Source organism: Macrobrachium rosenbergii, chromosome 55 (assembly GCF_040412425.1).
Source record: "Macrobrachium rosenbergii isolate ZJJX-2024 chromosome 55, ASM4041242v1, whole genome shotgun sequence".
Classification (NCBI taxonomy): Eukaryota; Metazoa; Arthropoda; class Malacostraca; order Decapoda; family Palaemonidae; genus Macrobrachium; species Macrobrachium rosenbergii.
Window position 1 is genome coordinate 16,906,664 of NC_089795.1, and position 27,112 is coordinate 16,933,775.

Here is a 27,112-nt window from a genome sequence, read left to right on the forward strand (position 1 = left end):
AGTGCGTTGACCATTTTGGCATAACTATCTTTGGCAGGTAATTATGGTGCAGCCTTCTTTTCTGTCCATTCTGAGATTTTGCTTGCACCTGATTTATATTATTTAAGGACAATAACATTACAGCTACAACATTGAGAAACAGAATAAGAGATAACTTTGAGTTGAATAACACCGTAATCATGTGAATTTATTTAAAGTGATACAAGTGTTTGGAAACTGTCTCACACTTGAAGTTATGTATTTTTTACAGCATGCCATTTTAAATTACACGTGTCTAAAATCTAAACGAAAACTGATATGAAAACTTCCATGTGCACGAACTCTAAAGACGCTCAAATTGACGAAGCGTTACGATGTTACGATTCGTGTGGACATCGGTGAAGTATTTAGGTCACAGATATGAGTAGTCTGAACGTGTAACAGATTAATCCACGGCCCATTAATGCTGAAGATAATGAGACAACGCTTATATTAGACATTTTAATTAATCATTCTCACTCTCTCTCTTTCTCTCTCTCATCAATATTATGTGATGGTTAGGTGAGTTGCGCATCTCCCTAGGAATTTATCATCATCTCTGCTGTAGAGAAGAGAGCATTGTTATTTGATGTAGGCTTTGTAGGTGAATAAAAACATTAGTATGTGAAGTTTTGCCTTATTTTTCAACGCGTCTGGCAACTACAGTGAGGGTGGTGTGTATTTTTTGTTAAGAATAAGATAATTTTTTTTCAATCCACTGATATCTCTGTGAATCATCTTCGACCGTTATAAAGATTGTAGACAAAGCTGCTACTGTTCAATATTTTCTGAAAAACAGAAAAAGGAATTTGATGCAGGAGTCGCGTTGTATGACTTTATAGTGATTAAGGTTTAACTCCGTATGCCAGGTTTCGAAAGCTCTTCTTGCATGTCAGGATGACCAAAAATGAAGCAGAGTACATTATTCGGTTGCAGATTATTAGTCCTGCAGATAACTCTCTCCAGCTTTTTCTTCGTCTCTTGCTTATCCACAATCAGCACCAGAACTAGAACAAGGCAGTGTACTTGAGGGGAGACCAAATCTGCATGTTGTTGACTGCTACAAAGAGGTAAACAATGAATGTAAAACGTAAAGAGGTAGACGAGTTACATAGAGCATGTTATACTCTAAAAATGAGGAAACTAGTTAAAAAATGTAATTGATCTCCCAGAGGTTTTAGAAACGTGCGGTAACAAGAGGGGGGGGAGGAAGAAATTATATATCTTTCCTCAGCCTAAGTAACAAATTCTACCTTCGCCTTGAGTGGAGTTCAGTTTCTCTGTAACAGTTTAAAGAAACTCCTATTCGAAACTGGAAGCGTCACCTTGCTCAGCTGGAATGTTTTAATTCACGGTCACGTTTGACCTGCGATAAGAAAAAACCTTTCTTCACAAATTACATTAGAATTGAGAGAATTTATATTTAATCCTTGCATGATCTCAGCTCTTAATAGAAAAGGCGTTTAGGAAAAATATATATATATATATATATATATATATATATACGTTTTGTATATATATATATATATATATATATATATATATATATATATATATATATATATACATACATATACATTTATATATATTGATATGTTCTTAGCTGGGGAATCAAGTTTAACCAGTGGGTTACACTAGGGATATACCCAACTTACGGTGGATAACACAAATTTGAACTCTGGCCTTGAGGTCAGGTAAAAACATATACATCAAAACACGGCTGAGGGCCTACTTCAAAAGGGGAGTGATTAGGTAAGCTGTTGGGTTTAACTTAATGATTTATATTTAAAAAAGAAAAACACATATCAGAAGAATGGTCGCGTAACTGGGACGGGCAAACAATGTCCCGTAATACAAGATGAAAGGAGCAAATGACTGGGAACTGCTTGAAGAGACACAGTGGAGCCCGCTCCAAAGGGCGTCGTCAAATTGTGTCGTGGGGTCACTACGCAGGCAAGATGATGCACAGATCCACGGCTGACTAACGTCGTAAAATACCATGACCTCATCTGAAAGTTGGGAGAATGATCATCAGATGACCACGAAATTCTGCAATTGCTTCATTTTGGATTGTTTTTAGTAAAAGTACTGTCAGATGTTAGAGCGCGACCTTTTCTTTTCATTTTGGACCAACTGTGAAGTGAATATTCGTGAATGTCGTTTTACTGAATAGCTTTTCCCCTGATATATATATTTTTTTGTCATTATCTACGACTGTGCTCGCAATACTGAATTTTTTACTTGTCACTGCTTAAATTCAGACAGTACATTCTAAACACCATATGTTTGATTACAAAATATTTTCCAAAATAAAAAAATACTACTACAGAATTTGTTCCATTCCATTAACTACAATAACTTCTAGATTCTTGAATCTGGGGTTAATCATGTAAATTCACTTCACGCCGTTACCCTGAGACCTGATGACGTTTAGCTAGATCCATCACTCCTCTGTCATAGCTTCTAATGCAGTCAGTAATTATTTCTTTAACATGGCTGGTTCTGATTTGAGCGTCTGCGCAATGAATAACAATAGCAGTAATATTGCACATAAGAACTTAAATGAAAACGTCATTTAAGCATATATAATTGTACTGTATATTTTTCCGGCTATATTTCAATGAAAGTTGGTTTGAAAAGGATTTCTGAAGAGCCGCATCCCTGAAATCTTTAGCCATAAATCATAGTGTTCTGTGGCTGCTCCTAGATAACCAAGTTTCAAACTTCCAGCTTGCCTGCAACATGGGAACGTAATCTTTCAGACGCCCAAAATACTCTCATTTACTGTTTTTATTATTTTTTCCAGGTTATTTTGTCAAACTTTTACATTTGACTTTTACATGCATGAACCATTAAAACAACAAACATTTGAGGACCCTTAAATTTCTGTACAAGGGAAGGCCTTCCCTCGTAGACTTGCCAGCCAATGGATGAAGCTAATCTGAATATGTTCTTATCCACTGATACGCTAAGACGTTTACATATACGAGCAGGTAAAGAAATGACAAACAGCTAGTACAAAAATTTTATTTGAAACTTGAGTCTCAAGTGAGAAATTTCAAAATACTGTACATGAAATAGCAAACTCCTCTTCTGAAGGAGGGTCACTGCTCTCTAGACCCACCAGAAGGACACAGAAAAAGAGGTAGAGAGGGATCTAACGTAGTGCCAGCATCGTGGTGGAATATATACGGCTTCCTCTGGACCGATAATGAGATCGTAGAACTGGGCGTTCTTAAGAAGTGGCTGGTTTGGATCTTCTGGTCCCTCGACATCCACCTGTGAGGTGTTGCTCAATAGGGGATCTGGGTGCGGGTAGAGATACTCAGTCTGGTCCTCTTTGTACAATCGAACATACTTGTATCCAACAACCTTTAAGAAAAAAAAAAAAGTTTATCTTTGAATATACAGTCAATTGTACTTTCTCAAAAATCGCATCGAAAATAGTTGTTGGTTAATATTGAAAACTAAGAGTTTTCTGTAACCAAAAATGCCTGCTTTAACCAAAAATATCAGGCACACTCAAGCGTGAATTGAATTAATTACCTTGAAAAGTTGGACCTAATCCTGTAATACTGTATCATAGTTTTGATAGAATTAAGACGTAAAACATGCAAACAAAAAATTCTTTGTAAACTAATGGACATATAAACTACAAATTTTTCTGATACACAAGGATTCATAATTCTTCCAAGACTGTTTGCCAATCTCAAACAGAAAGTGGGAATTTAGGTGTCAGAGAAAGAAACTGGTAGTGCTGATCAAATTTGAAATTGAAAATGTTTTCACTCGCAGCTAGCAAGATGAAGCTACCAGGTCATCACTCCATAAACAAGAAAGAAGTCTTGCATCAAGGATCTCCCAAAAGTCGATTGTACAAGATTAGAATTCAAATGAAGAAGGATGCACAGCGTCGTTAGCTTAACTTGTCTGGCGTGGAAAATCAAGCGTTGCATTAGGAGGCATTTTAATTTGAGCAAATGACGTCACATTTCAAGGTTCTAAAAGTGATCTTCCAAACAAAAATGTATCATATGAAAGTTCAAAAAGTTAGTGTTTGTGCAAGAAAATAAGTCGAAAAATTATTTGTTTTGCTCTTGATCAAACCTTTTCATCCATCCTATTATGAATTTTCTTTGCTCTGAGCATCTCAAAATCAAGAATTTTCTTTACACAGAGACCCTAAAATGAAGGCAGTTTCAAGAAGGATCACGGACAACTTCATGGATTGAAAATAAAATGTGTGATGGAAACGTAGGAACAAATGAGAGGGACAGTGCTTAACGATTGGTTGGTTTATGTGACCTGTCATAACTGAAACTACGGTCGTCGACACCATAAGGGAACAAAAAAATTTTTTTTTAAAAGGGACTCTGAGGCAGGTAGAACAATAAAAACACAAAGCAGCTTCACTTACAGTTCAAATACGTAAGAAATACAAAATACGAGTCACACATGCAAAAAATCTATAAGTAATAAGTTTTACACCTGGATGCACGACAGCCGGTAAAATCCTGAGCGAACAGGGTAGTATGGACAAAACACTGGAAGTTCTGTTAATGATAAAAAGTTAATTTATGAAATAAACTACACTCTTTGATCTGAAGCTAAATCAAAGCACTGTATCTTTTTTTTTCAGATGATAGGTTTATAGAACTGAACTAGGAGTAACCATTCTTTCGTTAACAGGTTTCGTACATCTACTGCAACTACAGATCTCCCAAACACCTGGAATCTCATAAGTTTCTTTCTCACTCTCAGTATGATTTTTGCGTCGCAAATGTCAGTGATATTTTTTTTTATTATCGAGGCACTCTTTCTTTGGAGCAAAAATACATTTTAAGGCATTCTTAAAAATATTTCAAAAGTTTCTGGTACAAGCTGACACATGGTCCTACTTTCAAATTTTCTCGTTTACTGGGTTACTTTCCTTACAAAGAAGACTTAGGTGGATAAAACTACAGAGTGAAAAAGTTTATCTTTCATCGCCTTCATACACAATTGTTCAGCTCATTGCCCATGTACTGTGTGGCGGGATTTTAAAACACAAAAAAACAGTACACAACACTCACCCTGGTCCTCGGTTGCTGGAAGATGGAGTAAGACGTCCACGGTCGCCAACACAGCACACAAAACCACACAAACCAAACCAAAACAGAAAAAAACACACGACTCACGAACATACAGCAACAAGAACAGCACAATAACAAGGAAAAACAACAACTCTGAATCAGCACACAAACAAACTGTTTTTGACCAAAAAACGACTGACTGGCACTAGCTCTGACTCAAAACTGCCTCCAAAACCGAAAATCCTCACATATATTCCACAGACAGACAGCGCCGTAAACAAACTAACGACCTCATCCCTCTTCCAACAACCAAGCACTCACTACCGACAAGTACACTCTCTCTCTCTCTCTCTCTCTCTCTCTCTCTCTCTCTCTCTCTCTCACAAAACGTTGGGAAATGCTAAATAAAAACAAATTTATTCATCCCTCTATATTTCTCCCCCTTTTCAGCATTTCCCAACCAACACCTTTCACACCTCTTTCAAATCGCCTTACGCAACACCCACGGATGCTCACTAGCAGGTCCTCTAGATCGCGTTCACGCGGGCACGCAATCATTCTCTCAGAATCATTCTCTCTTCTAGCAACATTCAAATCCACATCTTCTCCATTCTCTCTCAGATTCACGCTATCTTCTTCACTATTCCCACTCTCAATTTCATCCACAATCTCATCTATACCCTCTAACTCGTTCCCGAATACCTCCCCCAATTCTTCAACTAACCCATCCCATTCGCTCATTGACCTTTCCAATTCTTGCAACGATTCATTCATGCTTTCAATCACTCGTCTATCACTGCTACGCTCTCTTACTCTTACACTTTCGCTCACCTCCAACCGTTCACTAACCCCTACACATTCAGTCATCTCAGTTATATCAAACCCGCATATGCTATACGTTCTATCCATACCATCCCATTCATCCGTATTACACGCTTTATCACTCATTTCCACTTTGGCACTCACACCCCTATCACACAACCTACGACCATTCAGTTTACTTACGTTCTTCCCTTTCTTACGTTTTTTTACCATACTCTATCAAAACAAATTGCTGATCCTCATGCAACAACCCCTCACGTACATGCATCACACGCACCGCTTGCATCCTGGAGGATCCACCCATTTGAACCCCCTTCACACTCAGTTTCCCGAATTCGCTGTCACAGTCACCCTCTTTCGTCTACATACACTTGATACATGCTCTTCCATTCCACATTCAACACACTTCGCTCTCGGTTCTGAACACATTCTCGCATAATGCCCATTCTTACCACAGTTGCCACATATTACATCCACTCAGGTACCCCTACAACCATTAGCAATATGACCCACCTGTCCGCACCTGTAGCATTTAACCCCTATCTTTCGTACTCTCCTTACAAATGTCCCGGTTGCCCACACCCGAAACACGCTCCCAAAGCCCACCTACACTCATTCTTTGTATGTCCTTCCTTTCCACGTCTAAAACACTTCGCTCGACTTCCACTCATCGACCTTCCCCTTTGTACACTACTATCCCTAACCCATCCAACCCGTTGTTCCCTTACAAACCCACCATTCATCCTCACTGGCACCTCCACATTACTTGCTCTTACACTCCTATCTATTACACTATCGGCCATTCTCATTGGGCCCCTCAACACTGCATCCCTAAAGCTTCCAAACTCTGGCACTCTCTCATCTACCCCAGCCCTTACACTTACACTTCTGCTCTCTTTTATAACCCTGTCAAGCTCATAATCTTCTACAATTTCCAAAATTTCTCCCCAAGTCAACCTTTCATTCGTCCATCTTTTCTTCTCCTTCCGCTTCAAGTTCACAAATTCTCTAACTCCATCTGGCACTGTCCCCTAACAACTTCCATACTAACTCCTTACATTCATCTATCCCATCATCCCCAGACTTCTTCCTTGCCAACGTCTCAGCCTACAAGCATACAGTGACAAGGTTTCCCCAACTTTCATTCTTGCCTCGTCAAATTCATTCTTCCTCTTATACTTAACACTCGCTTTCATACGCCTCCTTGCTCAACTAGTCTAGCTTTCACCTTGTCATGCTCAACATCTCCCACACTCATAATAACCCTATACATATCAAGCAAAACCCAGTCAAATGTTCTCCTAATTCTCGTGCCCACACTCTCTTACTTTCCCCATACTTATCCTGACAAAACCTTTCATACTCCCTAAAGAAATCATGCACATCCCTACTTCCATACTCATTATACCTTTCACACCAGGGGTACCTCCCTCACATACATAGCCTTTCTCACTTCTTTCTCACTTTCACTCTCACTTTCGCTACTTTCACTCTGTCCTTTCATACCCTCTTCCGAATACAAAGAGTCCACTTCCGCACTTACACTCATCTTACTCATTACACTCTTCTTCCCCCTCTTTTTATCCACTTTTATCCACTCCCCTCCATCCACCTCACTATCACTACTGCCCTCACCCTCTCCCTTCTTTCCTGCCTTTCCCACTTCCTTACCCTTACCAATTTCCTTTCCTTTCCCCTTCTTCCCTTTTTCCTCCCCTGACTTATCCTTACTTTCCCTCTGTTCCTTCCCCTTGCTTTTCATTCCCCTTTTCCTTACCCTGCCTCTCATTCCCTCGTTTCTTACTTCCTATTCCCATATCACTTTCATCACTCACGCTTCCATTCACTTCTTCCTCCTTTTCTTTCTCTCTTGCCCCTTCACGTTCCAGAGAACCTGCCTCCAACAGCCCCTTCTCCAAAAACACCCTTGAACATACCTTTCACCATTTCTTCCACACCTTTCATCATTCCCTCCAACTTTTTATCCACCCTCTCTTCCATTCTCTCTTCTGACTCTTTCATCTCCCCTTTCATTTCTTCTTTCGCACTTCTTAGCATTCCCCCCATCTCCTCCAACTGACTCCTCAATCTCTCATTCTCACCCCTCAACCACGTATTCTCCTCTCTCAACCTCACCAGTTCCTCTTCCATCCTCCTCTTCAGTCACACTACCAGCCACCAATCTCAATTGCAGCTGCAATACCAGCTGCCCCACGTTGGGCGCCAAATATTATGTGGTGGGATTTTAAAACACAAAAAAACAGTACACAACACTCACCCTGGTCCTCGGTTGCTGGAAGATGGAGTAAGGCGTCCACGGTCGCCAACACAGCACACAAAACCACACAAACCAAACCAAAACAGAAAAACACACGACTCACGAACATACAGCAACAAGAACAGCACAATAACAAGGAAAAACAACAACTCTGAATCAGCACACAAACAAACTGTTTTTGACCAAAAAAACGACTGACTGGCACTAGCTCTGACTCAAAACTGCCTCCAAAACCGAAAAATCCTCACATATATTCCACAGACAGACAGCGCCGTAAACAAACTAACGACCTCATCCCTCTTCCAACAACCGAAGCACTCACTACCGACAATTACACTCTCTCTCTCTCTCTCTCTCTCTCTCTCTCTCTCTCTCTCTCTCTCTCTCTCTCTCTCTCACAAAACGTTGGGAAATGCTAAATAAAAACAAATTTATTCATCCCTCTATAACTGTAATTTCCATCCCTGATAAACTGTAGTAAAACTGGACTCATCTATATGAAATGTTCCTACGTTAACATTTATGTCATAGGATTTCTCTAAGATTTGTTTTATTTGTGAAGATTCTCACTCCCTTCAAATAATTTGGACAAAGCATTTTTGGGAAACCTACTTTTTAAAGTAGCCCTGAAGGCAAGCAGATATAACAGCGAATGAAGAAAGGTGGTGAGATCACAAAAAGTTTAGTCCTCTAAATCTTACTTAACTTGCCTGAACAAGGATGTTGTGGTCAGGATCATGATGCAGAGGACTGACTGTCCCTTTAGGCCCTATCCAGGCATTTAGTCTTGGCGGATGCTCTCCCAAGTGACAGTAGTCAGGAATTAACAGATCCTCTTGCAGTTCAGGCACTTGATCTAGCAAATGATGTTGGGCAAGATAACCGGTTGGAGCCCCAGGTACACGCTTAGTTATATAGGTTGTAAGATATTCATCCAGAGTCATGAGAGCTTGTGACCAGGACTCATCAGTGTACCTGGCACCTATTTCAACCGGTACTGTTCTTCCTCCGGCCACTTCCCTCAAGTAGCCAATATTCCAAAGTTCGTTGGCAGGCCAGTGATCCACAATGCCTAGGAGCTTAACAGGTTTGCCAGCATTCATGTATTTCAATAAGAACTGATCAAGTGCTGGTTGATGCACTGAAGGGAGAGGTTTCACCACGGTTGCAGAATCTTCCTGCTGGACAGGCAGAGATTCAGATCGGGTGTCTCCGTAATCACATGTTTCCGTTGCATTATTTTTTCTTGGCTTTCTTGCGTGTGAATTGAAAGCTGAAGCTATGCAATGGAGTGGATTGTCATCAATTGGAGCACCCATCAATAGGCCTCTATCACATACTTGTACAATCTCAGATGCTGATTTATAGAAATCCTGGAGGCCGGCTGGCTTGTTCTCTATTGTTTGAATGTCCCTCAGTATTTTGAGAAGGCAGATTCCTACTAATCCAATACTGCCCCAAGTGAAAACCAGACGCCACGTTAGTGGAACATCTTTCCAGTTACCTGAAAAGATAAAAAAAAAGCATAAGAGTTATGTTAAAGCCTAAAAAAAGCATAAGAGTTATGTTAAAGCCTTTATGCAATTTCATGTTACCTGGAAAACTTTCGTTTAAACTAAAAATGTCTGCCTCCTGTTTTTAAGCTAGTACAGTTATAGATTTTCACATAAAACCCAATCAAATTGCAGATATGTATAATACTGACATTGCCGTTATTTACTTTTGACCCATTCGCCTATCTCATTGACAACTAAAGAAAAGTTACGGTATTCTGTTATTCTTGCCATGTGGTAACCAATGCCTGTACGAGTCAGTTATTGTTTTACCGTCCTCGCTTAAGTTTGTTCACCAAGATGACAAATAATATCATGAATAGTAACGTTTTGACACTTGCCATGTAAATAAGATTATTGAAGCTCTTCTCTTTGTCGTACAAATTTTGTTTGTTTAAGTCTTACTATCACATGGTTTTTTTTTTCTAAAGTAGGGTAAACGGGATTTCGAAAACTACCGTTTTTGTTGGCCTTCAAACTCATGACCCATTAGCTCTCCAGCCTTATGGCTTGTTGGCTTTCGAAGTCTGTTTACTTAAAACTATTACCATCTGATTAAAGCAAATTTTCCAATTGCATGAATATAGAACAGCACTGATATCGGAAATACTGTAAGTAATTAGACCACAATTGGCTTACCTAATTACAATCTGATTACGCTAAGCTTATATTAGCCTTCATGGAATTCAATACAGCCAATAACTAGATTTTCAGTCACGTGTTAATAACTAAACAGAAAGAAACGGAAGAAAAGAGAAACAATTTGTTGCAGACTGGGAGAAAATTATATGAAAATTCTAGTTAGAACTTCTGAGTTTTCTTTTTCCTAATTTTAAAATTGGCAGAGAGAATTTAGGTGTAACATAACTGAGAACGAGTCAAGGACTGTTGTAAGGGACACGCTACAACCTTCAGATATTTATTCTTTTGAGAATTATGGTCGACAGTAGCGTATTCAGGCTAATTTCTCAATTCCTGTATCCTCAAACATTCTCACTATTTCCGGTAAGATTACAGAACTGCCAATACCATGATTAAAGATCAATTAACATACTAAACCTCGCTTTCCTTTTCCCATATCATTCTCCCTTCTTCATGTTACCTCTCTCTCTCTCTCTCTCTCTCTCTCTCTCTCTCTCTCTCACACACACACAGGTAATCCATAAATTGACTCAGTGTTACATCACAAACTGATTTCCTGACTGATAAGATAATTTCAATACAAGTTAAGTATTGGACAGAACTGTTGAGAGTGACGGCAGTGTGGTCATAATCAGTGAACATACTGAGACTCGGAAATCCAATGAGCCGTGTGTTGATTCATTAAGTTTCTATTATAAAGCTGTTAATAAAAACAGAATGACTACAACATTATCTTATCATACTCTTCATTTCTAGCGTTTGGATCTTACGGCTTTGTAGTGACAAGCATATCCAAAAAAGCGCGAAGAATTCGAGAAGTTAAGAGGGCATTGTATTACAATTATTACAATTACATATATATATATATATATATATATATATATATATATATATATATATATATATATATATATATATATATGTGTGTGTGTGTGTGTGTGTGTGTGTATTTTGGAAGTTTATTTTTTAATGAATTCAACCAAAACCACTTTTGCTAAAAATCCCTAAAAATTTACATTCCTAAATATTTGTAGCATTAGTCCTATCCTTGATTAATCAACCTTCTTGCTGAATTAAGCTTACCTCTAACAAATAATTGTCTTTCATGATCTCTTTCCTGGCAATAATAAATCTAGTTTTATTTTTCTTGTCAATTTTAACCTTTGCCGTAAGTTCAACATTAATCCAATAGCAGAAAAGCTTTTTTTTTTTTTTTTTTTTTTTTTAGAAAAGATCCGAGTTGTGTCATCTAAGCCAAGAATTTACTAGTGAACGCAACAGTTTTCAATTATATCGCAGATAAATAGCCTTGTGGATGTTGAGACTCAAGTCAGTGCAGCAAAGATGTCGAGACAAGCACTCTGACTAAAAAAAGTAACATAAAACGTTTCCAACGCTGTCTCATGGCACTACTGAACTGCTTAATTACAGAACTGAAGGCTGTCTCAGTAACCGAATTGTCGTTTTCGGTATGAACGGAATGCGAATAATGCCAGAGTTATGTATCACATCGAAAGCTTGTGACTCAACTGAAATGCTGATAATAAAAATGTCGGAGGTTTCAGTGACCAAAAGCCACGGTCATTTTTAGTCAGTCACCAAAAAGGTAAATGATGATAAATAAATAAATAATAATGACCAAAAAGGCAAAAGAGCTCGGTATCAAGGAGCCAACTTGCGTAATATTTTTATCAGTTTTGCTGTCAGAAAATTCAGGTCAGTTTCCTTAATTAATTGCTGATTAACTGAAATATCTGACTCATTTCTTGCTGTACTTGAAAAAGATCTAATCTTTATGATCTGCAAAATTTAACTTTCTTTTTCATTTACCGGTAACACTTCTAATTCAATGATTTAGTGATAATTGCTTTATAGTTTTAGAAATTTTTCAAATAAAGTTATGATTTTACGGTAAAAAGGTCAAAAAAGAAAATCAAATCTAAAATCGTATTGGACCATTTGAAGGATAATTGTTTACAGGCCAGTTAAGCAGCTGTTGAATTCTTACATCTACAGTTTGAAATAGAAAAAAAAAGCTGAATAAATTTCACTAATAAAAATGAGCAGTTGTCTTCAAGAACTTACCAGTGTTAAGTTTCTGCCATGCATAGTCTAAGAGTGCTTGAGCTTTAACGAAGCTTTTCTTGAGGGAGTCTTCACTTTCTGGGGTGGAACGAGGCCCACGGAGAATTTCAGACAACGTATGACAAACCCATTCTCCAGTAACATCTCTTTCGATATTTCTGGGCAACGCAGATTTTTCACCAAGAATTTTGAGTTGGACAGCCATACTTTTCTGCCCCTTTCGAATCTCATCTTTGATATTCTTGTCTATACCTTGATCGTCGATGGTTGTATCATGATGATCCTGTTCAAGAGGTCTTGAAATGTTTTGTTTATCACCTGGGTTTCCTACACCGGTATCGCCTTGGCATTCTTTCCATCGTTTGTTGGATTCCCTTCTCGGCTCATGGTAATCATCTGAGCTTCTTTTAGAACTTTCTCTATCAGTGCTGGGGATACTTTCTGCCCTGTCATCCTGAGGATCCTCTATTTCGTTCAGCTCACTCATTATTCTATCTTGAAGGACATCCAAGGCCGTTCTTATATCTGTTTCTTCCATTCTTCCTCCTCAGTTTCTTATTAAATGAAGTTGTCTGTTATGACGTCTATTTCATTTTGTTCTTCGGCGACTTATCTACCCTCTTAGCTCTCTCGCCTCTCACAGGATGGAAAACTGGAAGAAAAAAAGAGGGGCCTATATACTGAACTTTGCCAAAAAGTGCAGTGACTAATTTTAGTTTAATTTTTATGAGACTTTAAAAATCTTACACTGAACTCCACAGCAAAAAAAAAAAAAAAAAAAAAGGGGGGTGTTGTAAATGTTAACGTTGGGTTCTCTCTCTCTCTCTCTCTCTCTCTCTCTCTCTCTCTCTCTCTCTCTCTCTCTCTCTCCCCCCAACTCTCTCTCCCCCCCACTGACTACGCGTGTTACCTTAAAAGAATGATCTGAAACCATTTTTTTTTTAAAACCAGTGTTTAGCTAACATGATGGTTATTAATGAACCTAGCACAAATACTGTGATAAATTATTCCATCGGATGTGCGATCCTAACCAAGATTAGAGAGGCAATTCGTTCCAGCAATCCTTTTGTGTCTGCTGTTGACTGGTTTCCTTGTTTTACTTCATTGCCTCACTGATTCTTATCATGAGTATGTGTCTTTGCCTCGTAATACCATCTCCAAGCACGCGAAGGCTATGAAATACAACATGGCATTCAGATGTTTCGTTATGTTTTTTCCATGAAAAAAGTCGCACTTTTTAATGTTGTAAGATAAGAATAAATTAATGTACCCTCTTAACTGCTTTTGTTAGACCTATAATTTTCATGCGAGGGCTCCATATTTACTTTCTGCTAACTAGACTTCAATATAATCAAGACTTAATAAGAATTTTGTTTGGAAAACAAGGATGAAAGGTAAGTGGGCGAGGAGGCCGGATTTGACAGAGGGGCTTGGATACACTGACAGGGGAATGGTTTCCTTTCTTGGCCTTTAAACTGTGAATGAGATATTGTAAGTGTTAAACTTCCTTTGAACCAGCCACTCTAATAATTGTTTTCCCAGCTTTCATCAGTCTCTGGTAGATGTCTGTATGTACAACTGGTGCGCTATTTACATAGTTCGTCGGTTCTGGCTGTCATTTTTGCAAAATCCAGACAGCAGCTCCTAGAACAATAATGCACCAGACAGTGCCCACTCTCAAACGTGACAGGACCCGGTTGTACAGTACCAAAGCACCTAAGAACCCTGCCTGATTCTCACACACCTGCCGCCACTGTTTTGCGCACTATTGTATCCTTAATACATTGCTCTATGCACATAACTGGCAACTGAAAGATTTTCTTCGTTTTTCTTTTATTACTGCAGAAAATATGATCTATTCTGTCTACAAGTGCTGTTATTTTTATTATTAGGGTAAAATATACGATTTCGTCAAAACAGTAAGAAACTTCAATTTTTTTATCTGAAGTAAAAATAAATCCTGTAATAAACAGGCTGATTCTGAATGCACGTTTCAACATAAGAAAAAAAATCAACGGGATGAGTAAGCTATTGTTGCACTGACAGTTCTGACGCTCGCCAATCAAAGTAGATCAAACGAGACAGGTAAATAAATTATTCATGGTGTTTTTCTTTTCAATACATATATAAATAATGACGACTTATAAAACAAGTAGATTTCTAATTAACTTACAAGGTTTCATTGTGAAACGTCAGTTTATGCTGAGTGTAACTGGGTCGGTAAAATAAATTATCATTAACTTACAAAGCTTCAAACAAAAACGAGTCTAACTATACCTACCAGTTAACTTCAAATTCACCTTCTGCATTGGCACGCTACTCATAACCAAACATTTTTTTTTAAGAAAATATGCAGGTGTATCAAACATATATCCAGTTCAATTGTGTGAATACTGTGGTGATAAAATGACATACTGTAATTTAGTACTTGAAATTTACTTTCCATAGGCAAATATTGTTTTTTTCTCTTCAAAACTAAAAATCAAACCAAGCACGCAATTAGTTGAAAGGTGAATCTATAGGGAACTGAATCTATTGTGTTCTGAATTTGTTAACCACAATTTGTATGATGACTCTGATAATCATTTTAGCGGATGAAGAGACCACTCTGACGGAAGCAATTGCCCTTTCCTGGTGAGTTGGTCTGCGATAACGTTGTGGTAAAAGAAAGGTGTTCCTGGATTCTGCCCAAAGGAAAAGGTTCTCTGCCAGCCTGAACAAATCTCTTGATTTCGTGTCCCCTTGCCTTCTTATGTAAGACAGCGAAGTTAAACTGTCTGAGCAGACTGCGGCCATCTTGTTTCTGACAAGATGTTCTACTTGCAAAGGCTTTTCCAAATTGCCAGAAGCTCTAGATTGTAGATATTCATTTTGCTTTCTTCTAATGTCCAACTCCCTGACATTTCGATGTATCCTAGAATGGCTTCCCCTACTTAACACCGACGTGTTTGAAGACAAAATGTGAGGTCTGGGCTCTTGAGGTCCAGAGGCGGACCCATCAAGTCTTGACCGATCTCCCCACCAATGGAGAGAACTCAAAAGATTTGGGAGAACTATCACTGGAAACGAATCCGGATAACGAGACCTGTCCTAAGTGTTCTTGAGATAAAACTGAATTGGTCTCATTCTTAGGCGGGCCATGAAGACAAGCTTCTCTAAAGAGGCCGTGTGGCCCAAAAAAAGACAGTCATTTCTTGGCTGAAAACTTTTCTTAGAGTAGAAAATCTCTAAGCAGGGGTAGAAAATTGTCTATCTGTTTCTCCGTCGGAAAAGACCGAGATAAACAATTCCTAGTTAAACAAATGACTGGGATGGAAGGAGTGTAGACTTGTTGACACTGGTCAGAATGCCTAACATCGATGCTAGTCATAGGAGACAATGTTTCACCCCTCAAGACCGCCTGAAACGAATTGGTGAGAACTAACCAGTCATCTAAATATGGAGCATTCAGGCGCCTAGCAAATTACTCCAACTCACTAACGGAGCCAACACACAGGTGAACACTTGTGGAGCCGTACTCAGACCAAAACACATCCAGCTTCATCCAGCACCATCTCTCCCTTAAGAGTAATGTGTTCTTTCACTTGGCTCAGTAAATAAGCAATAGTACTAAGTGCAAGTTCTGCAAAGGAAAGGGCTTCAATAGTGTGAAAAGCTGATATCAAGAGTGTTTCTGCCTCACCATTAGTCCAAACTGCTTTATCACTTTCAAGAGCTCTACGTTTCATAGGGTCAAGCAATTTGCAAAAAACTAGCATCTTGAACAGAAGAAGGATGAAGATCTGGCAATGCTCCTGTGTGATAATAAGCAATTCTCCGAGGTTTCATGAAAGAGGAAACTGTAGCCATCACATTCCTATGACCTACTTGAGGTTTAAAGCTTCTGATATTGCATCAAACTGTGCAAAAACAGAATCAGACAATTTTAACGTGAACCGGAGCTGAGGTAGAAGCCGACAAAAGTGAATGCCCATCCACCAGATCATCCTCAGTAAAAAAGCGAGGGCAAAGCGAAGCAACACAATCCAACAAGCACCTAAACACTGAAGGAGAATCATCCAAATCAGGGTCAAAATCGCCTAGGTCTAACAGAAGGACCGGGGTTACAGGAATTGTTAAGTCCTCATGGGAAGTAGATGGTAACACACCTGGGACAACAGCGAAGATGTCACGGGATGATGACGGGAAACAACAGGAGGCTGGGGGGTGGTGATAACTGCGAGCTTCTAGATAACTAAAGAGGCTCGCATATGTCACTTTCACTCCCGACAGAAGATGATAATGCATCTTTATGCTTCTATCTCAGCTAGCTGTAGAAGACATACCTCAAAAATGAAACCAACTACAATACTGTATAGGAGAAATACAGCCACAACTCCAAAAGCAGCCAGAAAAATCCAAAATATTACAGCCGAATTCCACCAAGCAAACAGGGACTTGGCAGGCAGAATTCTGACAAGAAAACAGGTGATTATAGACAGTCTAACCAGGTCAGCCATGCTTCTTTTGTTTTTGTTTTTTAAACACCAATAGCACCTAATAAAAAATGTGCTGAAGTTTCTTCGGCACAGTCGAGTTGTCTGTACAGCCACTACAGCGTATAATCAAGGCCATTGAAACTGGATCTGTCTTTTGGTGGTCTCAGTGTAGTAATGATGTATGAGCCGTGGCCCATGAAACTTTAACCACAGCCCAGTGGTGGCATATTTTATATCACTGACAGAAGCACTGTTATGGGTAACTTTAACCTTAAATAAAATAAAAACTACTGAGGCTAGAGGGCTGCAATTTGGTACGTTTGATGATTGGAGGGTGGATGATCAACATACCAATTTGCAGCCCCCTAGCCTCGGTAGTTTTTAAGATCTGAGGAAGGACAGAAAAAAGTGCGGACAGAATACAGTGTAGACAGACAGAGAAAATGGCACAATAGTTTTATTTTACAGGAAACTAAAAATGAGAAAATACAGCAAAAATATAGACGAGAATTCTGTATCATAAGATATATATAAAAAAGTAAAGGAGTGTGTGTGTGTGCTACTGTACTTAGGCTTCAGTGTAAACATGCATCAGTTGTTGTTCTCTCTCCCTCTCTCCACACTGCAACCCCTCTCCCATGGCACCCAGCCATCTGACCCCAAACCTTGGAAACCCTCTCTCCCTGTTTGAGTGTAAGCAGTGTTACCAACATTTTTGTGAGGCTGCACAGCATTGCCAACCATTGGAGGGTGTGTTTTTTTTTATTTATAAAAGTTTATATATATCATATTCTTTGGGACCTTGGTCCAAGTGTGTCAGATAATGCAGTGTCAGATAATGACGATCCAGATAATTGAGGGATTACTAAAAAATCCAGGGGTGTTCAAGGGCAACTCTGTACCGTTCCTCACCTAACCTTGCCAATACCACATAACTGTATACACTCAGTATGCTTACAAACAACCATCAAACTGTAAGCTGAAAACTTTATGCAAAAAGGCAATTATCTACTATTTTTCCCCATATCTGTAATGAAATATACTGCATAATTAAACTTTTTCTCTTTGTAGGATGTTAGATGCTTAGGACTGTAATGAAACCTCGGTGTCCAGTGATGCATGTATTGTAGAGTAACGCTTACTACAAGACCGCCAGTTGCATACTGAGTACTGACTCGGTTGGAGGGAGAAGCCAACCTTCCCTACGGCGGGAAAAACCAGTTTTGTTCTCTTCTACAATCTTACATCTCCCTTCCAAAATTTTTATTTAATTATAAGCAAGATATGCTATGAAATGGCTACAATAATTGAATGAAAATTTGACATTACAAGAAATATATGTATGCACAATGCATATCTAAAAAAAATAAAACATAGGACAAAGAACTTTTGTGATAAATGATAAAATATAAATGAATAATCAACATACTGCCAGTTATATGTTCATTCTGTAATGGAGGCAGCTGAATTAACTGGGTAGGGCATGACTTTTACTCGTTCACACAGTTTATGACATAATCGGATAGCCATCTTGGGCGCGTAGTTTTGCCTCTTAGGGCATACTGGTGCCTCTGGCTGAGCTGATTTGGTTGCTGAAGGTGCAGGCGGTTGGGTGTGTGAGATGACGGGGACGTTGGTGCTGTTGGTGGGTGTGATGTATCTCCTGTTTCTTAGTGACAGCCGTCCACTGCCATCCAATTTGATTCTGTACTGCTGGCTGGGGGAGAGAGTCCACCACCAACCCTGTACGATCCCATTCCTTTGTTGCTTGATTTTGCACTCTTACACGGGCCCCTACCTCCAAGGGTTTGAGTGTTCTGGTGGCATGATTGGCACTGATTTTCTCTCTATCGGTGGCCATTTAAAGTTCACGCCTACGCAATACCTGTTGCCAGTGCCTATCAACCAGGTAATGTTGCTTTGCCGTAGGAACACCATCTCGTAACTGCCTCCCAGTCACCAACTGTGCAGGGGACTTGTTGATGTTGCGGATGGGCGTGTTCGGGTATTGCAACATTGCAAGGGAGGTCTTGTCGCAGTCCAGGCTACCACCATCCCCTGTGTTTGCCCTGATGATCCTTTTTGCGGTTTTTACAGCTGCTTCCGCCCTACCATTTGATTGCGGGAAATGTGCTGATGAGAGGCGCACCTTGACCCCCCATCTCCTGAAGAAGGCGGACATTTCTTCGCTTACCAAGTTGGTGCCTCCATCCGTGGATACTTCCTCTGGGGCCCCCCATCTCGTGAAGTAGCCTCTTAGCACCAACATTACTCTCTGTGAAGTAGCACCATTGGGGAAATGGGCTATTTCCAGCCATCCTGTGAGCCTATCGGCGTACGCCATGTACATGCACCCCTCCAGCTGAAACATATCCACAACCGTGCACTGGAAGGGGTATTCTGGGGACGGTGTGATGACCATCATTTCCTCAGGTAGGGATGGAGCTTGCGTGTCACAAATAACGCACTTGTTCCTGTGGTGCTGAAGGTCTCCCTCATTGCCAGGCCAATAAACACATTGTCTGGCTCTCCTGAGCATGGAGTCGAGCCCTTGATGACCTGCATGTAGACTTGCTGACACCTGCTGACGAAGTTCATCTGGAATCACCAGTCATACGCACCCATCTTCGTATGTGTAGAGCACTAGATCTTCCGACGTTGAGAGGCGATCTCTCACACCGTAGAATGGCTTAGGGCAGGCCACCTCCTGCGCCTTCTGCGGGGGCCAGTCACCTGCAGACACCCTCGCTATCAGCAACTGATATACTGGATCTTTGGCCGCTGCTGCACTGACGGTCTTCTCATCCATCATGAGCCCCTCCCTAAGTCATTGCCACAGTGACGGCAGCTGCCATATCATCCTCTAGCTCAAAGTCACAGTCATCAGGGGCAGCACGCAGGGAAGGGAAGCGAGAGAAGAAGTCGGCCCCACAATTCTTCTTTCCTGGTAGATATTTGATGGTGAATCTGTATTGAAGGGTCTTCTCTTGGTTCTCTTTTAGCCTGAACAACCTGGGGTTGTCTATGTCTGCCAGGGCTCTGTCCCCCAGGAGCTTGACTAGGGGTCGGTGGTCAGTAATAAGGATGAGGTTGGGGCATCCTAGCAGAAGCAGCCTAGCCTTCCTTAGGCACCACACCACAGCCAGGGCCTCCCCTTCTACTGCAGCATACCCGGCCTCAGCAGGGGACAGGTGTCTACTTCCGCAGAGGGTGATTCTCCACCCATCTCTACAGCAGAATGGCATATCAGCGGCTGTACAGCTGCAATACTGCTGGAGGATGACGAATCCTATGCCTTCCCTGCTCCAGTCCGTAAGGGCAGCCGTGGGGCGGGACTTATCGTAGTATGCCAGGCCGTCCCTGGCCAGCTTGCAGATGGTGTCCTGAGCACTCCTGAATTTCTCCTGCAGACACTTGTCCCAGAAGACGTGTTTGCTCGTCTGCTTCTTCTTCAAGAGGTCCCTGAATGGTTCCATGATGGGGGCAGCCGCAAGGAATGGTGCCAGCTGATTAACAAAGCAGAACCACGACCTGATGTCGGTGATTGTGGGCTTGGGCGGCATAGGGAACTTCCGAATGGCTGCAAGGCTGTCGTCAATCGGTTTGTAGCTCTCCCAACCCAAATAGAACCCAATGAATTCTACCTCTTTCCTGCAAAAATTTAATTTTTTGTGCTTAAGTGTGATGCCCTTTGCTGCACACGTTGCCAAGAAGTCGTATGTGTGCCAGAAGGCTTCTTCAACCCCACTGTCATGAAGAAGTGTGTCATCTATGCACTTATACTTCCGGGGTATGTCCTTGATGGAGTCGTCGAATCGCCTCGTATAGGCATCCAATGCAGAGCAATGGCCCATGGGGGTCCTATGATACTGGAAGTGGCCCCAGGGCGTGATGAACGTCGTCAGGCAGCGGCTCTCCTTGTCGAGTTCCACCTGGTGGAATCCCCAGTAAGCGTCAGCTGTTGTCTTGTAGGAGTGTTGGGGGATGCCGGATACCATGTCGAAGGGCACTGGAGTGTGATGTGTCTCCCTTCTACAGGAGGCATTCAGGCGTTGGTAGTCCACTGTGCATCGTGGGTGACCCGACTTCTTTGCCACCACAACCATTCACGCGCACCATTCCATCGCTTCTCCTGGGGGGACTTCTTGGATGACGCCCTTCCGCATGTCTTCTTCAAACTGGGCCTTCACCTTGGCTTCCCAGTGCTTGGGAACTGTTGCGGGAGTATGGCATGCGTATGGCACGGCGTTCGGCATCAGATGGATGTGGTGGGGCTCCCCCACCATCACTGGTAATGGTTCCCTGGTCGTATTAAATGTCGTCGACGAGAAGTGTTGGAGTAACCATTGCTCCAAGCGTGGGACGTTCTCTTCGATGGGTGATAACGGAACTGATGACGGTCTGGGTGGTGGGGTTGTGTCGGTAGATGCACTCGCTGATATTGGACTTGGAAGATGGTGTGGAAAGTCGTTTGGGACAAGTCCGAGGTCTTTACATACAGCAAGAGAGAGATAAAGCGACTTGGCTGATTTGACGAAATAAATCTCTTGTACACTTGTGCGATTCCTGAAGGAGATCAGAAAGACTGCTGTTCCCGGGCACTCCAGCTGTAAGTTGGCGACATCTCTTAAGCCAGCATGACACTGCAGCAGTGCAGGCCATGAGTTGAAAAACGACAGGATCTCCGTGCCTGCAACACACACTTGAGCCCCTGTATCGGCGACAGCACTCACGTTCATGAACCTGGGCCCCTCTCTCTCCGCCACCCTGACCAGGACAGTTGGTTGGGAGGGGTGATGTGTTGCAGTGATGATGGTGGGGTTCGACGGTGCCTTCTTGCTTCTGCAGCATTTCTTGACATGCCTGGTCTTCTGGCAGTTATGGCAAATAAGCGACCTTGCCGGGCATGTGTTTCTTTCAGGGGTATGACTACCTCCGCAGTTCCTGCACATGTGCCTAACGGTGATGGCGTCCGACGGTGGCTGGCTCCTCCTGCCGTGTGCAGCAGCCGTCTCGGGGATAGCAGCTGCGCTACTTTCAAACTCTACTGGTGCGATTTTTGTACCTTGCTGCCTACCGCTGGCGTCTTGCTTGGCAGCCTCGAACACGTAACACATTGCCCGTAGGGCATCGACACTTGCAAATGACTCATATGATTGAAATAATTGTCTTTTTAACACTTGATCCCCTAATCCCACTATAAGTTTCTTCAACAACATATACTCTGAAAGATTAAAATTACAATTGGGGCACTGAAACTCGCAGTCTGTGGCTTTTTGAAAGCTCCGCAAGAAAAAGTCACTGACACTTTCGTTATGGCCTTGCATCATGCTGAAAAACTCTGACCACTTAAGTGCTTGGTTTGACGCACGAAGGACGAGTTTGGAGACAGCATCCAGTGCCTCCTCGGTCGAAAGGGCGCTCCAGGTTGTTGCGCTGTACCTGGCATCGAGGGCACGCTGCAGTGCCAGTGTGCAATACAGTCTCACGTGGTGGACCGTTTCATCGGCTGGCACCTTGCAAAGTTGAAGCCAACACTCCATTGACCTTTGCCACGATCGAAACGCGGCCGTTGACATCTCTATTTCACATTTCTCGGGGGCTGAGGACGTTGGCACCCTAGACGGGGATCCACGTGTTCCAGATAGGGCAGCGTTGGCGATACCAGTTTGGAGGGCCTCGAGAGTACGTTGCTGTTGCACCAGCCATAGTTGCGTACGTGCAACATTATGAGGAGCCGGCGAATAGGAGCCTCTAAGGCCAGTAGGCCTTCGGGCAGCTACTGTAGGTCTTCTTGGGGTGGGCATTCTGCTTCACATGTGTGAGCATAGGTAACTCACTGCGCCATGTAAGTTGTTAGATGCTTAGGACTGTAATGAAACCCCGGTGTCCAGTGATGCATGTATTGTAGAGTAACGCTTACTACAAGACCGCCAGTTGCATACTGAGTACTGACTCGGTTGAAGGGAGAAGCCAACCTTCCCTCCGGCGGGAAAAACCGGTTTCGTTCTCTTCTACAGTCTTACACTCTTCCTAGTAAATGACACTGTTCAGTAGGCAGCCAGCCAAGCAGTGTTTACCCACAGCCTACAATGGGTTTATAACCAATGTATTTTTAGACAGCAACTTCCTTATTAGTTGTTACCATATTGTATTACCATACTCGAGATAAAAATGTATGTGTGAACTATAGACCTGGCTAGCCCAGGTGTTACACTTATAGTATCCTTTTGCAAAACTCAAATAGGCTATTACAGCTGTATTTAAGATATAGGCAATGAAACTGTTATTTTATTTACAGAATCATTTTATACTGTATTATTATGCTAATATATCATCATCGTAATCCCGCCATTTGTAATGTTTACACTCACAGAATCAGCAGTTTGAGCCTACTGCCGAAAGCATTAGGAAAATAATTTTTTAGTTGCTAAAAGAAAAGAATATATTAACGAAATTACCATTTTTATTTATGTTTATGTTGAAGTAAAATCCTTAAAAATTGCAAAACAGCTGTTTCATGATTTGTTTGTTTACCGATGTAAACATACTTCAGTTATTCTCTGCTCTCTCTCTCTCTCTCTCTCTCTCTCTCTCTCTCTCTCTCTCTCTCTCTCTCTCTCTCTCTCTCTCTCTACAAGAGAATATTTTATCACTGTTAGTATTTCATCTCTAATCATCGTAAAAATATTTAAAATGCGAATTTCATATGTAAACAAGACAAAACCAACATGCTGTACCAAGTTCACCAACGGCATGGAATGAGTGTGTGCATATGTATGTACCCTATGCACATGATTGTGTTTATCTTTGGGTTTGTAAGAATTAAAAAAATGAGAAAATACAGTAAAAAAATATTTTAAAAAATTTTAAAACATGCTTTTATTAAAATGGTCTAAAAAGGAAAAAAATTTTTGAGACACTCCATGAGTTTCTTGCAATTAATCATGTCTACAAAAATAAAAGCGTGGGTACCAAACATGGAAGAAAATGCTACAGGAAATTTTAAAAAAATGTATTTCTTTTCTTTAAGCATTTCTTCCAGTGCATGGCATCCACTCTTTTATTTTTGCAGACATGATTAACTATAAGCAAATCCAGGTGTCTCAAAAAATTATTTTTTACTTTTTGGTGCACTTTAATGAAAGCATGTTTTAATTTTTTTTTTTTTTACTTTTTTATTTTATACTTTTTAGCTTTGACAGAATTGTAACCTATTTATGATTACGGCTAACGAAATTGAACGCGATATCCTGTCGAGCCAAAGAAGGTTTGAAAAATCCGTAGAGTTATTAACTCAGTCTACCGAGTCAAAGAAGGTATGAAAAATCCGAGGGGTTATTCATGTCCAGTGGCATTCCTGAGCTGGGGGCGGGGGAGGGGCTGTTTGAAATCGCCCCCCGGGCTCCAAAGTGAGGGGGTGGCCCAAAATGCGAAATTTAAGAAATAAAATGTCTGAAATTTGCATTTACAAGTGCCTTTAAAATGATCCTACAATTGCTCATATTCTAAAAATTTTCCCAGGGGGCTTACAGCACCCCGCCCGGAACCCCCAGCTGCTTTGGCTCGCTTCTCTCGCCTCCCACCCCATAAAAGGGGCCCCAAATGGGACTGTGCCCCCCCGGGCCCCAAAATGTCTAGGAACGCCCCTGTTCATGTCATACAATCCTGAGATACTGGGAGAGGTCACTGTAGCGTCACTAGAGGTCACTGCTGACCAACTGATCATGTAAGATTGTACTGTCACCGGGGCTGAGTAACCATGCAAAATTTCAAGTCCATCGGACAAAGGGCACGGGTCGAAAATTGAGTTAAAAGTTTGGACCAAAACGAACAGACAGACACAGAAGTCAGGTTGAGTAAAAGCGTGTAAAAATAAAAATGAGAATACTGTAACATAAAAAATAAACAAAATAACGTACGACTGTGTGTGTTACTGTATTAGGCTTTAATGTAAACATACCTCAGTTGCTGTTCTCTGTCTGTCTGTCTCTCTCTACTGTATCTCAGTACTGTACATATTCTTTAATGAAATATGAAACACGAAACTAAACAAACTCCAAGACGTTCATGACGCCATCGATGAATGCATGCATACGAAGGTATGTGCTGCCATATTTTTTGCTTTGCCTGAACTGTGCCGTATTTCATTATAAGTATAGTTGACTCTATGTATGATTATCACACATATTAGTTATCACAGTACACAAAAGAATATTTTATGACTTGATATTTGATCTCTAATCACCATAAAAATGTTTAAAAAGCAGTTTTCATATGTAGGCAAGACAAAACAAAACAGGCTGTAGCAAGTTCACTGGCAGCATGGAATGAGTGTGTGCATACGTACGTACCCTACGCACACGATTGCATTTGTCTTTTGTTTTGGAAGAACAGGAAATGAGAAAATAGAGTAAAAATATAAACAATTATATTGTAGCATAAAATGTAAATAAAAAAGTAAACGATGTGTGTGTTACTGTGCTTAGACTTTGATGTAACCATACTCCAGTTGTTCTCTCTCTCTCTCTCTCTCTCTCTCTCTCTCTCTCTCTCTCTCTCTCTCTCTCTTGTAGCCTATGCACACGATTGTGTTTACCTTTTGGTTTGAAGAAAGAACTAATGAGAAAATACAGTAAAAATGTAAACAAGTCGAGAATACTGTAGCATAAATGATAAATAAAAAAGTGGAGGAGTGTGTGTATTACTGTACTTAGACTTCAATGTAAACATACCTCTGTTATTTCTCTCTCTCTCTCTCTCTCTCTCTCTCTCTCTCTCTCTCTCTCTCTCTCTCTCTCTCTTGTACCTTATGCACATGATGGCATTTATCTTTTAGTTTGAAAAAATTTTAAAAATGAGAAAATACAGTAAAAATATAAACGAGAATACTGTAGAATACACAATATAAATAAAAAACGTGAAGGAGTGTGTGTTACCATACTCAGACTTCGATGTAAACGTACCTCAGTTATTGTTCTCTCTCTCTCTCTCTCTCTCTCTCTCTCTCTCTCTCTCTCTCTCTCTCTTTTACCGTATCACAGTACAGTACATATCCTATAATAAAATGTGAATGACTTTATCATAAATATAAAAACACGATACCAAACAAGCTCTAGCAAGTCAGGTTTACCTAGCCCTCTTCACTCATCCATCACTGCATCCCCATTCCCTCCCAGCCATAGAAACTGGTCCCCAGTTCCACCCACTTTCCAAAACAACCCCCTTCTCTGAGCCTTCTTCTACACAGCCTTACTGTCCCTCCTCTCCCATGGGGCCAAGCTGTATGACACCGCCCCAACAATGGGTACTTCTTGAGGCTTCCCCCACCCCCCAGAACTCTTTCTCAGTCAGTTTGAGTGTAGGCAGTTACTAATATTTTCTTGAGGCGGCGCAGCATTGCCAACTATTGGAGGGTGGTTTTTCCAAGTTTTTAAAAATTTATATATTTCACATATCTTTCGAGCCTCGATCCCTGGTTTGGGTGTGTCTGATGATGTTGATTTCGGATAATGGCAACCTGGATAATTGACGGATTACTGTGCAATTTTCTTGTCAGCTCATTCACTGAGCTGTGAGACAACAGACTCTTCAAGAAGGTCCTGACAGAAGGGGGAAGAATGAAATAAGGAGGGTACATTGGGGAGAGAAATGTTGGAGCCCACCAATGCTTTTTTTCAAGCCTTAATGCAACACCCCAGAAAGTCACAGAGTGGTCCCCATAGGGTCCGCATAAGTGTTTTGGCTATTACAGTGAACATGTTCTGGAAGAGTCTGGAAGCTTTTTAATAGCTACTTCCAGCATAGTAGTAGAAGTTATAATACTGATGAGGTGAAGCCTAGCATAATATTCAGCCATGGCTGCCTGAGATTTCTCTCATAGGGGTCCCAAATTGCTGGATAACCATGTCCAATGGGAGCTTTTTCGTCTCAAAAAGGAAGCCCAAGTGTTGCCATTCCTTTATAGAACTATCAGATACCAGGATGACAGAGACGTATGGCTTTATTTCTGGCATTACTTCTCGTTTCTCAGTTACCACCATATTCTGAAATTCTGTCTTCACCTGACTAATTGTTTTAAAAGTGAATGGACAGAAGGCTAGGTCGTTTCTATGGCTTTCATTGCTAAATTAATAGGGAGGATAACTGTTTCCTTCAACGTTT

At 41.0% G+C, this 27,112-nt stretch overlaps 1 protein-coding gene across 13 annotated transcripts in view; it reads right to left on the reverse strand.

Moving 5' to 3' along the window:
• Nucleotides 1-1,706: 1,706 nt before the first annotated feature.
• LOC136835356 (lysine-specific demethylase 8-like) overlaps nucleotides 1,707-27,112 on the reverse strand; it is a 252,028-nt gene continuing 226,622 nt past the window's right edge. For 8 of the 13 annotated variants that reach the window (XM_067098754.1, XM_067098748.1, XM_067098749.1 and 5 more), the window contains 3 exons: nucleotides 12,471-13,122; nucleotides 8,901-9,694; nucleotides 3,030-3,390 (listed from right to left, as the gene is read on the reverse strand). In XM_067098754.1, the coding sequence (XP_066954855.1) occupies nucleotides 3,133-3,390; nucleotides 8,901-9,694; nucleotides 12,471-13,008 (1,590 nt within the window). In that variant the 5' untranslated portion in view covers nucleotides 13,009-13,122 and the 3' untranslated portion in view covers nucleotides 3,030-3,132. Of the gene's footprint in view, nucleotides 2,028-3,029; nucleotides 3,391-8,891; nucleotides 9,695-12,470; nucleotides 13,123-27,112 lie in introns of those variants that run through there. The other 5 variants (XM_067098757.1, XM_067098758.1, XR_010852113.1 and 2 more) reach the window with 4 other exon arrangements.